Raw genomic sequence first — 17,038 nt, 5'->3', positions numbered from 1 at the left:
CTCAATTTTTCTTACCTTTTCTCTGCTATACATTCCTATTTTGTTGTTTTAATGGAGAAAATTTTTAAATTCTGAACAAATTGTTTTGGAATTTTAGTTACAGGTGGTGAAAACTGTAAAATTTTACAGTTTTAATTTTTTGATGCTGAAACGAATCATGTTATAAAATTGCAAAATTTTGCAATTTCATAAAATTATTTAGAAGTGTAAAATTTTACAGTTTCATAACATGTTTTCCAGTTTGATTAATAAAGATAAATGCTTAATAGAATTATACTTTGAAACTGCAATATTTTACAATTTCAAAGCTTTTTTTCTTTCAATTTGATCAATATTGGAGATTATTTGCTTAAACCCTATAAAAATTAAAAAATAATACTCCCTCCGTCCCAAAATATTAGTCTCATATTCCGTTTTTCATTGTCCCAAAATATTAGTCTCTCTTCAAAAATCAAGTACAAAAATAATATAAATTTCCTATTTTACCCTTCTTTTAAATTAATAAACAATATAAAAAGTACAATTATGATATTGATACTCCCAAAAAATGTACTATCAAAAGGGTAATTTTGGAAAAATAACTTTTTTAAAGTGTAATAATTATATTACCAAAAAAAGTTAGATTCCCTAAAAGGGACCATTATTTTGGGACAAAGGGAGTATATATATTTTCTTATTGTTACTTTTGTTGTTATGTTTTTTTTTTCTTTCAGTTTATCAATTATTTAGCATATTTTGCTATGTTTTTTTATTATAATTTCTCCATTTATTCTTTTTTTCGACAATATTCTGGACATTCTGGTGAGTTTCCGATAATGTTCTTGACGACCAACGAACATTCTGGACATTCTGACGACTTCTAGTGACGTTTAGAACACTCCGGTGATACTCCAATGAACTTCTAGCGATACTCCAGTGACTTGTCGATGATGTTGAACTTTCCAGTGAATCTCTAGTAATCGACAGAAGTCCAACGGTGATGGAATGTAGTAACGTTTTTAAATTTATATAACTAAAAAAAAATTTTGGTAACAATTAAAAATATGTAGGACTAATTGATACAAATATTTTATTTTAGGATTAGATGAGTTTTGAACTTTGTGTATGGGACCTATTGGTAAGGGCCCCGCAAAAAAATATAGTTAATCCCATATGTGATTACACTTTTCTTTTTCTCTTTTTTTTAGGTTTTAATTTATATAAAAATTAGGTCATTTTTTTTTATCAATAATTTGTTAGTTGTATGAATGAACAAAAATAATATTGTTATCTTTTTTTTACTAAGATGTATATTTATCTTTATTTATTTTAATGTTTACTCACCATCTACATTAATTTGAATCACTTTAATTTTTCTAAAATAAAGGTCAATATAATTATACTAAAAGTATAGAGTTGATTGTATTTTCTCTAAATCTCAATAAAGGTGAGTGTAATTACAATTTTTATTTAAAAATCAAAGACATTTATTTTTTATTTACTAAATCATATTAACCAACAAATTTTTTTTTTTTTTTAAGTACTGCTATTAGCACCCCATAAATTATTTTGGATCCCCCATTTTTTAATTTTTTTTATTACAATAATAACCTCAAATGAAATTACTAAAATGGACATCAATAATTTTGAGACACCACATCTCATAATTAAGCTCACACACCTACTATATTATGAATTAGGGTTTATGAGAGCATCCACCTCCAACACCATCCATTCATATTCTCCAAATCTTACCTCCAAAACTTACCCACTCCCAAAACCTTAAAAACTCTTTGGCGGCAATATTTCAGCTGCAAAGGTGATAACCATTTGATTACATACACTTCTCCGACAATGATAATGAGTAGTAATTTTTCCGGCAACCACAACTCCATGAGACGAGAGGAGTACAACAATGAAACCTCAGAAGAGGTTCGTAGTTTTGATGGTGTTCATATTTCAAAGGAGATTAGCCTTGTAAGAGTAAGTTTCTTGAAAAAAATAACAAAATTAATAAAAACTGTTCGTCATTTTTTCAGAACTGAACCTCCGAACATATGATCAAAATTCGGGAACACGGGCCCGAAGATTGTTCATTTGTTCAGGAATGAGTAATCGAACATTTCTTATTTATTTGGGAACAGATAACTGAAGCAGTAGCAGAAGCTGACAAACAAAGGAGATTGGACCACCCTTGGGTGGTCAACCGGGAGGTCGACGCGTGAGTGAAATCCTGCCTAGTTTTGCTCACACAAAGAGCATACAAGTACAGTAAGACCATGGATGCATGACAGAAAACCAACTAGAAAAGCATGATAGTGGATTGTGTTGTGTGTATGAAAAGAGGTAATAGAAAGAAAAAAAAAAAAAAAAAAAAAGTCAAACAGATTGACAAATCTCGTAATGAAGCAAAGAAAAAACTTTTTCATCACCACAATTTTTTTCCACTGGTTTTGGGAGGTTCCATCATTGTGGGTTTTGCTAGGATTTTGAGAAATAGGCTTTTTGGGGTGTAGAGGGTGTGGGGGTGTGCATTTGAATAAGTAAAAAAAATTTATAAGAATAATTTTGATATTTGGAAGGAGAAAAGAAATTTTAAGAATTTTACAATTTATAAGTAAGGATTCAAAGGATTAAGGGATTTAAAATAATTAATGAAGTGTTAATAGAAGCACTCTTTGTTTTTTGGATGGGAGAATAATCCAAGCAGATCAATTACAAAGGAGCCAAAGCCTCCTGCGCAATCAACGAATTTCATGACAGTGGAAACTTCTCATTCCATGTTCGCCCAACAAAATAATTTTTTTTTTTTTAGTACAACTTCTTTCAAATTGTCGTTTTAATTTGAGAGAGCGTCTGTAATTGGTAGACCCATTTTAAAATTGATTTTGGTGATTTGAACCATTCACTTTTTAAGACTCGTTGAATAGAATATTCATGTAAAAAATCAAAATTATTAGACATCGACAACTACATGTTTGAATAATATTTCTTTTAAAAAAAATAGACGACAAATATAATTTTAAAAAGGGAATAATCATTCATTTTGTGTAATACAAATTTGATTTAAATATATAGCTATCAATATCCGATCATCTTATTTTTTATCTAAATATTCTACTCAACGAGTCCTATAAAATGACCAATTCAAATTATCGAAATCGGTTCGAAAATGGGACTTACAAACCCAAACACTCTCTCTCAAGTTAAGATGATCAACTCAAAAAAGCCAAACTTTTTTTTTTTTTTTTAAGGGGACCAACAACAAAATAGTTTACAATAGTGATTTTATCAATCTTATACTGAAACCTAATTAATTTTATAAACTTTTAAAAAAGTAAAAAAAATATTTCTTCGATTAATTTATTTTTCCTCTCATGAAATATGTGGGGGCATAATTTTGAAATAGTCAACGTGACTAGATTGTTAGTCGATGTGCCATATGGGTAACATTGTTTGGCCGAGGTATTATATGATTATACAATAGAATTCGAGATATATGAAAGAGGATTTGATAGAGGTGAGCATGGTCCGGATTGGATTGGATTGGGATAAAATCAGGACGAATCCGTTATCTATGGTTCTTGAAAAATTGGAACCAATCCAATCCGTTTAAATCATGGAACCAATCCGAACCAATCTATTTAAATACAGATTGGATCAGTTTAGGACCACGGATTCACATAATTAAATAACAAAAAAAAATATATATATATATATATATAACACTTTAATTTCATAAAAATATAAACATAGCGCTATATCAGTTCCACAATAGTAACATGTTTTTCTATAATAGTGACATACTGTTCTAGAATTTAAACAACATAAGAAAACTGGTTTCACCATAAGTATTTAGACCACTACAAATTAAAACTAAAAACTAACAAACAAAAGTAATAAAAGAAGATATTATACAGTTTTAGGTTTGAGTTTAGATTTTATATAGAATAAGAGAAGATACTATGGGAGAAGATGTATAATAAAAATATAGACTATTTGTATACGGTCCGGATCGGTTCCAATCCGGAACCATGGGATTCAATCCGGAACCAATCCGTAGACTACGGATTTTTAATTCTTCAATCCGGAACCGAACCGCGGATTTAAAAAACCAATCCAAACCTATCAGATTGAACTGGACTGGATCGGATTAGGAATTTTACAGATTTCTTGCTCAGCCCTAGAATTTGAGTCCAAATTGAAAACAGACTTCTTATTTGGACTTGAGTGCCCTCTCATTGGTAGCAACCGATTTAGATATTTTGTTCATTATTACAAGTTATAGACTTTATCTAGTGCACGTACTCTTCGGCTTTGTTCCTGAAATCTCAGAGTTAGATTCAGTTTAGTTGTGTAATCAAGTTTTAACACACATAAAATACTTTTTTCACAACGTTTACATGAAAAAACCATCTTTATTTAAAAATAATATATTAAAACTAATTCAATTTTGGTATAAAAGTAAGGCTTTGTTTGGAAGCATATTAAAATAATTAAAAGGTCAATCTAATCTTTTTAATTTTTTTACATGTCTTTTCATTAAAAATATAAAGTTATTAGAAACTCAATTCTCAAATAAATTCTTCAGTGCAATAAAGTATATAATCTTTTTAAGTATGTGTAATAAATTCTTCAGGGCAATAGCGTATATAATCTTTTTAAGTATGTGTTTTAAAGATGCGCATTAATAATACCCTATCTATATGCACACAATACATTAATACAAGTTGGAAAAAAAAAAGTTTAATAAAATGAATTTGTGATAATTTATATAAATAAACATTAAGAGAAGTATGGGCCTGTCTTAAGCTCAGGCTGAAGCCCATAACCTTAGGGCTTAGGAGTAGACTTGAGCTTAGATTAAGTGGGCTGCCTAATTCGATTCTGGCTAACGATCTAACTAACTGTGGGGGCGGACTAGCTCGGTCGCTCCAAAAATGAAGCGAACCCCCCAGGCGAGGTCGTTTTGACATATCATAACATGGTCATTTTAGCATATCATAGCATGGAAAAGTTGTTAATTGGTCCGAGAGTATTGTTAAAGAATAATACTATGCCTCCGTTTGGCAAGGGTTTTTTCAGGCTTTTTTGGTTATTTTAGTCACAAAAAACAAAATAGGCTATTTTAGCCATAACAAACAAAACATCACATCCAACCTATAATCATTACATTCTTCTCTCACAAAAAAAGTCAAAAAAGCCAAAAAGCCAAAAAGTCCTTCCCAAACCAAACTTTTTAGCCCAGGCTAAAATAGCCAAAAAAGCCAAAAAGCCAAAAAGTCAACCCACTTCCCAAACGGAGGCTATATATACTAATTAATGTATATATTAATGTACATTAATAGATGATGTGGTATAATTTTAGATATTTTCGATATTTATAATTTGTATAATAAATAGGGTCATTAATGATATCATAACACTAGCATGTACACTAATTGGTACATGTAATACCACCCATTGTTAAATAGTGTACTAGTGATATTGTAATTAATAAAAGAGATAGTATTCATAATTTTATATTAAGGGTGTGTTTGTTTGGAATGTGGGTTGATTTTTTGACTTTATAATTTTTTTAACTATTTTAACTTGGAGTTAAAAAGTCTCGTTTGGGATAAATTTTTTAACTTTTTTGACTTTTGTGAGAGAAAAAATAAAATGATTATGACTTAAATATGACATTTTGTCTTATTAGACAAAAAAAAGCTTATTTTGTCTTATTATACCTATTTTAACCCCAAAAAATTCTCATTTTAGCTTATATCAAACAAAAGCTTTAATATGATGTTTAAATTCTTCTTTGATGTGAGTTATTGTATCTTAGTTATAGATTTATGTGAAAATTAGTCAGTCAAGATCGAAACATTTAGTGCTCATTTGGATGTTCATTGGGGCTAAAATAGCTATATAAGATAAAATAGGCTATTTTAGTAAAATAGAATAAAATGTCACATTCAACCTATAATCATTTAATTTTTTCTCTCATACAAATTTTAAAAAAAAATTAAAAAGTCTATTCCAAACGAGACTTTTTAACCCCATGTTAAAATAATAAAAAAAACTAAAAAGTCAACCCCCATCCTAAACGAACCGTTAAGTGATTAACAAAATATAAAAGAATCTATCTATACTATATATATAAGCAAATGTAGTGTTACCTCAAAAAGTTTCAAAAATTCATTTCTAAATTCTCATAATTTTGAGGAAAAAAAAAAACCTGGCACCCGCTGCGTCTCCCTTTGAAAAGTCTTCTCACTTCCTCTCCCTATATAAAAAAATAAAAATTTTAAAAATCACATAATATCTTTATTTCCCACAATTCAAATGAAAGGATAAAAATCCGTATCTCTCTTGTACAAAAATCTAAAAAAATAAAAACAAATAAAAAACCAAGAGACAAAAAGAAGCAAATAAAATAAAATAAAAGGATAAAAATCCTACATAGTTATCATTATTTCTTTTCTAAAAAAAATCTAAAAAAACTTCTCTTATGTTCATATTCCAATTTTTATAAATAGTTGTACTATTCTCACTAAAATGAAACTAAAGATGACGAAAAAAAAAAAAAACACTCACAACTCTCCATTGCATGCTCTCTTCTCTATTACAATATGATTACTTCTCTATATCTTTTTAAATAAACACTTGCTCATAACCTATTTATCTACAACTTACCTATAAAGACTGGGTATGTCACGAAAATTTTAAGGGTTTTATTGTCTTTTGCTTTTGCTTTCATTAATTAATTCATAAATAAGTTAAAAACTACTATTTTGAGATTTTTTTTTTCTCTTACATTTTTCAATTGTGTGTTTCATATATATAATTTTTTAATATTAAATCACTTTTTAAAAATTATTCAATCATTTCTCCATTTTCATAGTGTTTTACCTTTTCAAATATTTTGGACAAACAAAAGAGCAATGGATATCTCTTTGTAATCATCATCATAAGAAGCTGAAGTTGAGGATAAGAAGAAGAATGAGATGAAAAAACTATGTGGACTTGAATTAATGTGCAAAATTGAATACAAACTTAATAAGAATAAAAAAATTAATATTTTATTTATGTTTATCTTTAAATTTAAACGTTTATTTGCTGGTTTTTAAACAAGTTTTGAGTTTTGTTCAATTATATGTATGCATTGGACTCTCCTAAAATCAATAAATTTTTGTTTATTTTTTTTAAAATTTAATCAATGAATTTTGGGAGCATCAAAACTTCAAATTGATTTGTTAATTTTCTTAATTTGTAATTAATTAAAAAATCTATTATTTAGTTCATTTGCTCCTTTATTTATATGCCACAAATAATTTAAAAAATACATCTATTGGTTTGAAGTCACATAACACGCCAAAAATAGATCTAATACCAGATTTATACTATTTCTAGAAATAAACTTGGGCCTTTTTAACTAATTCAAAAAAATCTAATTGAATTATTTGTTACAATTGAATCATAACTTTTGGCCAAAATTTAAAATAATATTAAAATTATTAGCTGAAAAATATCTATTAACTACTTTGCAATCCTATCTTATTACAAATTCCTTTAAAAATTAAAAATTACTAAACAATTTCATATCTCCGTCAAAATATCTTGATTCTTTAGAATTCATATTACACTCATTGATGTTGATTCTGCTGCAGCACAAACGAGTTTTCTATATCCACCCAAATTGCTTGGAGATGAAACTATTCGAGTAAAATCAGTTTGACTTTTGAATTTTAGATTTGTACAAAAACAATTATCATAGAATTTTGAATTTAAAAAAAAAATTAAATAGATTTGTGCATGAAATAAAAGCCTATTTCATTCACTTTTCCATTCTTTTTTTTCTTTTTTCTTTTTTCTTTTTTTATTTACAAATTCTATCTTAACACAACTTCAGAATTTCTTGAGTGATTGTACGGAGAAAATAGATGTTGGTTCATAATATTTAAAATTTAAAAAAAAAAGCATGGGAGAAAATTGTCTAATTGTATAAATTTTATAAAATTAACAAATACATTGTATTAAACTATTTATACATTGAATTCACATATTTTTCATAACTTCATAATCTAATTAACTGACAAATAAAATTTTAATGTATAAAATACAAATAACAAAAAATAATTTTAATATCATATATATTTTATTTTTATAACGCGAAATTATTTTACGATCTCGCTACGTAGCTCGAAACTCGGTGACTCGAATTTGGCTCGACACAAAAATGACGTCGTTTTGGTGTCTTTTTTTTTCTTTTTTTCTTTTTTCTTGTGTTTTTGTTGCAAAAGGAAGAAGAAAAAGAAGGGAGAAGAAGAAGAAGAAGAAGGGTGGAGAAGAAGAAGAAGGGAGGGTCTGCAGATCGGGAGGAGGGGGAAGGAGGAGAAATGGAGGGAAGGAGGCCATAAAAATCGGGCTGGAGGAGGAGGCGGGGCCAGAGGCAGGGTGCGACGGAGGAGGAAGAAGAAGGATTGGAGGGGAGCTGCGACGACGGCGGGAGCTGCAACGACGGCGGGGAGCTGCGACGACCTCTCCTCTCTCTTTCTCCCTCTCCTCCTCCTTTTCCCCTCTCTTCTCTTTCGAGCCATTTTTCGAGCTAATTTCTCGAGCTACCAATCTTTTTCCATTATTTTATCTCATACCTACCACGGATTAATTGCTAATATAATAATATATGATTGGTGAACATCGACCCCCATGTAAGATAAGATTCCTTAGGAAGCAATAATAATTTTTCCATAGTACGCCCATCCTATTCCTATGATGAGCTTCTATTATCATTATTCAAATTTTTATAAAATATCATCTCCAGTAATGTTAGGTGGTTACAAATTCTGTGACTCAAATGATCTGAAACTACCAAAACGACGTCGTTTTAGTAGTTTCGGACCATTTAAACCACAGAAATTGTGACTACCAAATATTTTTCTATAATTTTCACAATTTTCATTCACTTGTGATTAGTTAAAGTAAGAAAGAGAAAGAAAAAAAATAATAATAATACAAACACATTATTAATTTATATCACTATATAGAGGTGATGGGATCTCTCAAAAAAAAACAAGTTCCAAACATTTTCCTATCATCATCCATTGCTCGTACTACATGTGTTACTTTCACATTTAACACCACAATGCTTACGTGGCACTTTGTCATTCTGCCACGTAGATCCAAGATGTTCTTTTCAAAAAATTATAAAATGTTGTTGAAATATTATTATGTCCGTAACTAACCATTGTTTGTTATGTTTATTTTGTTTTTTTTTTAAGGTTAATGCCTCATACCCCACTGGGGTGGGGTGATCCAGGCCCAGTGGGTGTGTGATTATTTTTTTATTTTTTATCTAATGACCAATCTCCACGTGAGGTGGTGAGATGGTTGGTAGGGATGGACACAGGTCGGTTGTGGTTACGAAACTTTCAATCTATTATTCGTCTATCAGATTGACGAATTGAAGAAAATCAATTCGTATCTGTTCGCCAATTCGGCGGACGTGGATTGAGCGGATTGGCGTTTTGGCGGATGGATGTAAATTGGTTTGGCGGTTTAAAATTTTATAAATTTTCAATATAATTCAACTTGTGCATTTCCTAAAAAAAAAAAAAAAAAGAAGAAAGTATTATAGTCAATGACTTAAAAAAATATTACAATCACTGCATGCCTCATCCACATACTACAATCACAGCCTGTCTCATCCACATAAAGTATTACAATCTGTGGTTCTTAAAATATAAAAACAATTCAAACCATCAAAACCATGAACACAGCAGTAGTAGAGATTGTATGTCTCTGTATTGTTACATCTATATCTGTTTTTGAAAACAAAAATCAACCAGCATATATCATATTTTCTATTTATTATTTTTAGAGGTAGATTTAAAAACTAAAAAATATAGATAAATAATACGTTTATTTTTTTTCAATTCAAAAAAAAATATTCAAGTTGAAAACTTTTTTCAACAGAATATTTAAACTCTTTTTAATTAAAAACACAAACAGAATATTTAAACAAACTAAAAATACAAAATCTTAGTATAAATTACTAGTGGTGCTCACAGCTTGGCGGTTCGGTTGCGGCCAAAGGAATTTCAAATCCGCCATCTGTCCGCCAGATTGGCGGATTGGAGAAAATCAATCCGCAACCGTCCGCTCTTCATCACGTATCCATTCAAAATGTGACGGATCGGTTCGGTTCAGTCAGTTTTGACGGATCGGTATATCCGCTATTCAACCCTAATGATTAGAGACAAGGGATCTCAAGCACAACTCTTTTTTTAATCATCTAACACAATATTTTACTTAGTCATTTTTTCTATCAATCACAATATTATATCATAACTCTAGACTATTTTAAAAAGATAATTACAATTAATTTTTTGATAAAAAATTAGGAGTGAGTCATAATGTGAGAAGTGGCAAAAGGGCCGCTTCAGTTCAGTTCAGTTCCTTCCCTTCTCCCTCGGCGCTCCCTCGCTCGCTCGCTTACTCATTGACTCTCTCTCTGGGGGATACGATCCTGCAAATTGAAAATCAAAACAGCCATGGCCGCCGCCACCACCGGGCCACCACAGCAGAGCCTCTCATTCTCTACGGTACAACAACTCCAGAGTTTGCCCCACCTCTCTGACTACCTCGAAAACCTCAAAACCCTAACCAACCCACTGGACCATAACCAGTTCTTCCACCCCCCCGACGCCGACGGCTTCTACCTAACCCCGTCGGACGTGGTCCTCCGCCAGATCGTCTACGATCTCTCCTCCTCCGACGAGGACAACACCGCACCTTCTCACCACCAAAGCTACCACAGAGCTGGACCACGAAAGCAGATATTCTTCGACCCAGATCACGTGCGAGCCGCCATCGTCACGTGCGGGGGACTCTGCCCTGGTCTTAACACCGTGATTAGGGAGCTGGTGGTTGGTCTGTGTGACCTTTACGGCGTGCGGGAGATCTTCGGGGTGAAATCAGGGTACCGAGGGTTCTACTCGGGAGGCGAACCGGTACCTCTGAATCCGAAGCTGGTCCATAACTGGCACAAGAAAGGTGGGACTGCTCTTGAGACCTCCAGAGGTGGCTTTGATCTTGATAAGATCGTCAACGCCATCCAACATCGTGGCTTTAATCAGGTTTATTATCCCTTCCCTTCCCTTCCCTTGCTTAACAGTCACTTACTCCTGTGTCTGTATTATTGATATATGTTCATAAGGGCTTTTTCATAATATTTTATTGTCTAGTACTAAAAACTTACATTTGGAATCCATCGGAAGGGGAAGGAAATAATAATAATAAATAAATAAATAAACCATGTTTTTATGTTGTTGTCTGTGACTTGCGAAGGAAACGAAAAGGAAACGGAAAAGATAGGAAAATAAAATGGAAGGAGAGAAGCAAAATTTCTTTCTTTAATGTGATTGGGTTAGGAAAATGATGACAGAATTGCTTTAATGGAATTCGACATTAATAATGACCATTCGCTTAAAATGGTCAAAGTTAATTCTATTTGTCATTATTTTTTTAGGCATGAATATTTTAATGCAATGGTTATTTCATTCCTCTTCATTCCAGTGGACCAATCACTAGCATAGGGTTGACCTCCATTGGATTAATGCAGGCAGTTCTTGGGAGATCTCAATACCTTGTGAGTGAACATGGTCTTGGATGAAAAATTTTCAATTGCTAGATGCTTATAGCCTGGATCATTAGAATTTTCAGGTCAATTGTTTGTGAAGATTAATACAAAAATTTTAATCTTTTTCTATTTTTGTAAGTATTGTAGTCATCTATTTTTATCAATAAAATTCATCTTACTGAGAAAACAGGAAAAATAATTAAGTATTTGTTAAAAAGATCTTCTTTTGGTTACCTGTAAAATCGTTTGTAATATCATTTCCTTTTCATTCCCATTTCTTTGATAAATCTAAGATAACACAAGCAATGGCTAAGGACCTCTTTCTGTTCATCTCTTTCCCTGATTTCATCAAATCCATATTTGAACTGCAAATGTTTCCAAGAATTGATTGTTGCTGAACTTATGATGTTGCTGATTAGATTCTTTTTAGGCTATATTAACTTTTAGCCGGCATACTCTGATAACAGCTGCAGGATTAAATAATGCATGAGAAAATAAATAGAAAACAAAGAATAATTATTTATTGGGGTTCCATTAGATTCTTTTGTACATGGAAATGAGGTTTGGTATATTAACTTTTAACCTGCATTCTCTGATAACAGCTGCGGGATTAAATAATGCATGAGAAAATAAATAGAAAACAAAGAATAATTATTTATTGGGGTTCCATTTTACATTTTGCATCTTTGCTTGTTGGATAACACATTCAAAATCTGAATTCCATACAATATTATCGCTTCAATACAGAATCATTCTGTTGCCATGTTAGATGTTTGTTATTCCTTCCTTCAAACACTAATTTAGTTCATCAGTGCCAATCAAAAATTAGTTTGACACCCTTTCTTAATTTTTTTTTAGTGAGTTTGTAGATTTACTGTACATGGTTACCAAAATGTGTGTCACTGGCCATTATTCATTGGCTTCAGTTGACGTAACTGCATGGAAAAATTTTGCCCATTGCGTGGTCTTCCACAAGACCAAATATGCCAAAACACAATAAGTTCATTTCAATGATTGCCATTTGCCGCTACAAACAAGAAGAATCAAATCTGGACCCTAACCATTCACTCTTCAATGCCCTGTCTATATTGCACGACTATTCTGTAACGTTTTCACCAAATGGAACGTAGCCTATTGCAGGTTCATGATATGTAAGATGAGGTACTCACCAAATAGTGAATCCATTAGCCATACATTGAGGTTATTTGGTGCAGCTTATAGAGATTGCTTATAGCTTTTGGGAGTCTATGCTAGAATGTTTGGTGAAACTCCTACTTATTATTGTTAGAATGTGCTCCACATCGCCTAGAGTTGCTCTATCTGTGCTATTTATAAGGCTCCAGTTTCCTTTTCCTTAATACCTGGATTTTAAGGAGAAGTGTGAGTTGCGCTTTTCAATTTGGTATTAGAGTTTGGATGGGCCTATGATTGGTGTGCCGTTTATCCGGCTACTGTATGTTGTGGTCTAGGAGGGTGTGTTGGAATATGTCCCACATCGTCTAGAGTTGTTCTATCTGTGCTAGTTAAGGCTCCAGTCTCTCTTTTCTTAAAACTTGAATTTTAAGGAGAAGTGTGAGATGGGCTTTTCAATTCTTATAAGGTATAGCTTAAATAAAATGAAAAATGCTGATTCTCTGAAAGTTGGGTAAGGAGTGCTTTTAATTTTTGCTTTTTTATTATCAACTTTCAGTTTGAGAAAAGCTGCACCAAACAAGCCTACTGTATTTTTGTTGCTTGAGCCATACAATGGCCTTGTTTGGTTTGTGTTTTCTCAAAAAATTTTGAGAAAAATTCTCTACGATTAAGTTTTTAAAAGTAGTCAAACTAAACAAATTTTCCCACAATTTTTTTCCAATACTTGTTTGGTTTACAAGTTTTCCAAACAAATCTCTCTCTCATACACATCAAATCAATCACTTTTTTCAAAACTCTCTCTCAAAATAATTTTTCAAAACATCTTTTGAAAAAACACCAAACCAAACAAATTTTCGTACTTTTTATCTCAAAACATGTTTCTCAAATACAAACCAAACAAGCCCAATGTGTTTTTGTTGCTTGAGCTCTATCTTTGATTGTATTTTTCTTCCCTATGCTGATCACATGTTTTTGGATTCATGTTGATGAATTTGAACTAGATATTTGCAAGATATTCTTCTTCTTTAGGTGAAAGAATTCCTGTGCACTGATTGGTGATACCAACTGTGTTTTTGAGTTTGCTCATCGTTTGCAAATGTATAGATTTACATCATAGGTGGTGATGGCACAATGCGTGGGGCTGTGAAGATATTCGATGAGATTCGTCGACGAAAACTGAATGTTGGAGTTGTTGGAATTCCCAAAACCGTTGACAACGATATTGGCATCATTGACAAATCCTTTGGATTTCAGACTGCAGTGGAAATGGCACAGCAGGCAATCAATGCTGCTCATGTTGAGGCCGAGAGTGCAGTTAATGGTATTGGCCTAGTAAAGTTAATGGGTCGTAGCACGGGGCACATTGCCCTCCATGCAACCTTGAGCAGCCGGGATGTGGATTGCTGTTTGGTACCCGAAAATAATTTTTACTTGGAAGGAAAAGGAGGGCTCTTTGAATTTCTCCAACATAGACTAAAACAGAATGGCCATGCAGTACTTGTTGTCGCTGAGGGGGCCGGACAAGATATGATACCAAGAACTGATGCCCAGAAGGAAGAGAGGGATGAATCTGGAAACCTCGTGTTCTTAGATGTTGGTGGGTGGTTGAAGTCGGAGCTTAAGAAGTGGTGGGATAGGGATCACCCGGATGAATTATTCACAGTGAAGTACATAGATCCGACATATATGATCCGTGCAGTCCATGCAAATGCCACGGACAATTTATACTGTACTTTGCTGGCACACTCGGCAATTCATGGGATAATGGCAGGGTACACTGGATTTGTCCCAGGTCCCATTAATGGCAACTATGCATATATTCCAGTGGAAGAGGTTTCACAGGCTAAAAATCCAGTGAACACAAGAGACCATAAGTGGGCATGGGTAAGATCTGTCACCAACCAGCCTGATTTTTCTACGAGCCAAGGTCTTTGAATTTCTGGACATATAATAATTGAAGCTTATGTCCGTATTTTGTATGGCAATGTCGTGCCAATATGTCGGGTCTTCTGGTTGATTTTTGTAATTAGCTTCTCAATGACTAGGAACTTTTGGATTTTTGTCTCTTAATCAGATCTGCGATTGAGATTTATGCAGACTAGAACTGTAGTTGATTGAGTGATATACGCAATCACCAAGGATCCTCTAGAGTGAAATTTCTTTAAAATTTCCTAGAGTGTAACATTGTGTGGTTGAGATTTACTGGCAAGTCACATTAGAAAAATTAATGTGACTTGTCAGTAAATCTCAACCACACAATATAGCACTCTAGGAAACTTTAGGAAAAAATCACTCTGGAGGATCCTTGCTCATATGCAATTGACCTTCAAAAGAAAAGAAACGAAAGAAAAGAAAAATGGCATTGCTTGGATAAGGGACTCCCTTTCATCTTTTTTATTTATTTATTTTATTTTGTTCTATTCATTTCTTTATTTGTGTGTGTGTGTGTGTGTGTGTGTGTGTGTGTGTGTTAGTTATAAAAGGAATATCTAATCTTATCAAATACGGTTGGTTTTAGATTTTATTTTTGAATATAAATTTCTTAAAGGATTCTTGTCGGTTGGAGAATTTTGGGTTATCGTCCTTTGTATGGAGTCAAGCTGTGGGCCTTTAGATACTAGATATTGCAATTGCATACGTTGATTTGCAAAATATCGTTAATCCAAAAAGGAAGCATACAATATATATTTTAGTTTTTTATTTTTTTTTGGTAAATTCTATTCACACCCCCTGAGATTTGGGTTTAATATATATCATCCTTGACGTTTGGGAAATTATATTAACCCTTCTGTCATCGTAATTATTTAGACGGAATAAAGACATTTAATTCATACACTCTTTCTTTTTTTGTTTTGTGTTACTCTCTTCTTTTTTTTTTCCTTTCCTTTATTTTTTTTTAATATAATTTCTTCTGTTTTTTTATTAAGAGTTGTTACTTTTTATATAAGTAGAGAGTTTATAAAATGAGACTATTAATTATAGAGGTGTGAATGTAATTTCTAAAAAGTAAGGGGATGAGTAGTAATTGAATCAAACTTTAAGGGGTGTCAATGTAATTGACCTTTTATTTATTTTTTTATTTTTTATTTTTTTTTCAGTGGGTGACGATGACGACGCTTGCTCTACCTTTAATTGGCGTCCGTGATAGCCCTTCCTTAGTTTGTCCCGTTTTCCCCCCCACCCTAAAATAATGAAATAAAAATACAAAAATATTTGAGACACTTAATTTATGACTTGCAATAAAAATTATTTTCAATGATGTATTTGATAAGAGTCAAATTTTAACTTATCAAATATTTCGTTATATAGAGTTTAATTTTAATGTCATATCATTAAAAATGAGTTAGAGATAATAAATTAGAGAGATATAAGAATATTAATAAAAAATATATATATTATTGTTGTTGTTTTCTTCAAATGTTTTTAGTGTTTACACATAATCCAGGTAAATTTCATAGTTCATTTATGTGAAATAGAGTGGGAATAAATTTTTTTTTTAATTATTTTTGAATACTGATATTATTCACATAACATGGGTACAACACAATAATTGACTTTATAGAATAAAGTAAATTACACTAAATTTCTATCGACAAAGGATTAGTGACCTCCAAAATTTGAAAGAAAGAAAGAAAGAAAAAATTATATCTCATTAATAAAGGATAATATCAATGAGAAAATTTGTAAATACTCCCACTCAGTTGCTCTTCACACTCATCAGATACATATCTACACTCTCTCTCTCTATATATGTGCAAATATGGTGAAATATGAGAATTTTTCAAACTTTTAATACTAAATTCTAATGGATTCTCTCTCCTACTTGTCTCCTCTCAAGTCTGTCTTCCTACTTTTTCTAATTTTTAATTATTTGTCAATTATCTAAATCTCAAAAATCAAAAGGATTATATATATTTAAATAAAATAATAACCGTTTAGATATAGACAACAAATATTTAGATATGAACAACAAAGAGGTAGAGATAAAAATATAAAAAAAATAAATAAATAGATAACTAATCAAATTTCAACCTGAAAATAATATAAAGAGTCAAATAAAAGATTAAAAAATAACTAAATAAAAAATATTACAAGTCAATTAATTTTAAAAATAAAAATTTAACTATTTATATATGAACAATTAACAAATATTTAAATAAAAATATTACAAGTTAAATAAATTTTAAAATAAAAAGATAATTATTTATATATGAACAAAAAAAAAAAAAAAAAATAGAGATCTATACTATACTATACTATATATATATATCCACATGTAGTGGTTTCTTTCAAATTTTCAAT

At 31.4% G+C, this 17,038-nt stretch overlaps 1 protein-coding gene across 1 annotated transcript; it reads left to right on the top strand.

Moving 5' to 3' along the window:
• Positions 1-10,351: 10,351 nt before the first annotated feature.
• Positions 10,352-14,832, top strand: PFK2 (phosphofructokinase 2). The gene is made up of 2 exons (XM_028215212.2): positions 10,352-11,099; positions 13,841-14,832. The coding sequence occupies exons 1-2, from the start codon at positions 10,515-10,517 to the stop codon at positions 14,669-14,671; spliced, it is 1,416 nt and encodes a 471-aa protein (XP_028071013.2). The 5' UTR covers positions 10,352-10,514; the 3' UTR covers positions 14,672-14,832.
• The last annotated feature ends 2,206 nt before the right edge of the window (positions 14,833-17,038 follow it).

The sequence above is a fragment of the Camellia sinensis genome, chromosome 9, assembly GCF_055761805.1.
Source record: "Camellia sinensis isolate YWXY chromosome 9, ASM5576180v1, whole genome shotgun sequence".
Classification (NCBI taxonomy): domain Eukaryota; kingdom Viridiplantae; phylum Streptophyta; class Magnoliopsida; order Ericales; family Theaceae; genus Camellia; species Camellia sinensis.
Note: the sequence above shows the minus strand (reverse complement) of the source record. Positions and strands in the feature narration are given on the sequence as shown.

Coding starts and splice junctions, on each gene's coding strand:
- PFK2 (XM_028215212.2), top strand. CDS start 10,515: ATGGCCGCCGCCACCACCGGGCCACCACAGCAGAGCCTCTCATTCTCT. Junction 11,100..13,840: donor AACATCGTGGCTTTAATCAG/GTTTATTATCCC, acceptor GCAAATGTATAG/ATTTACATCATAGGTGGTGA.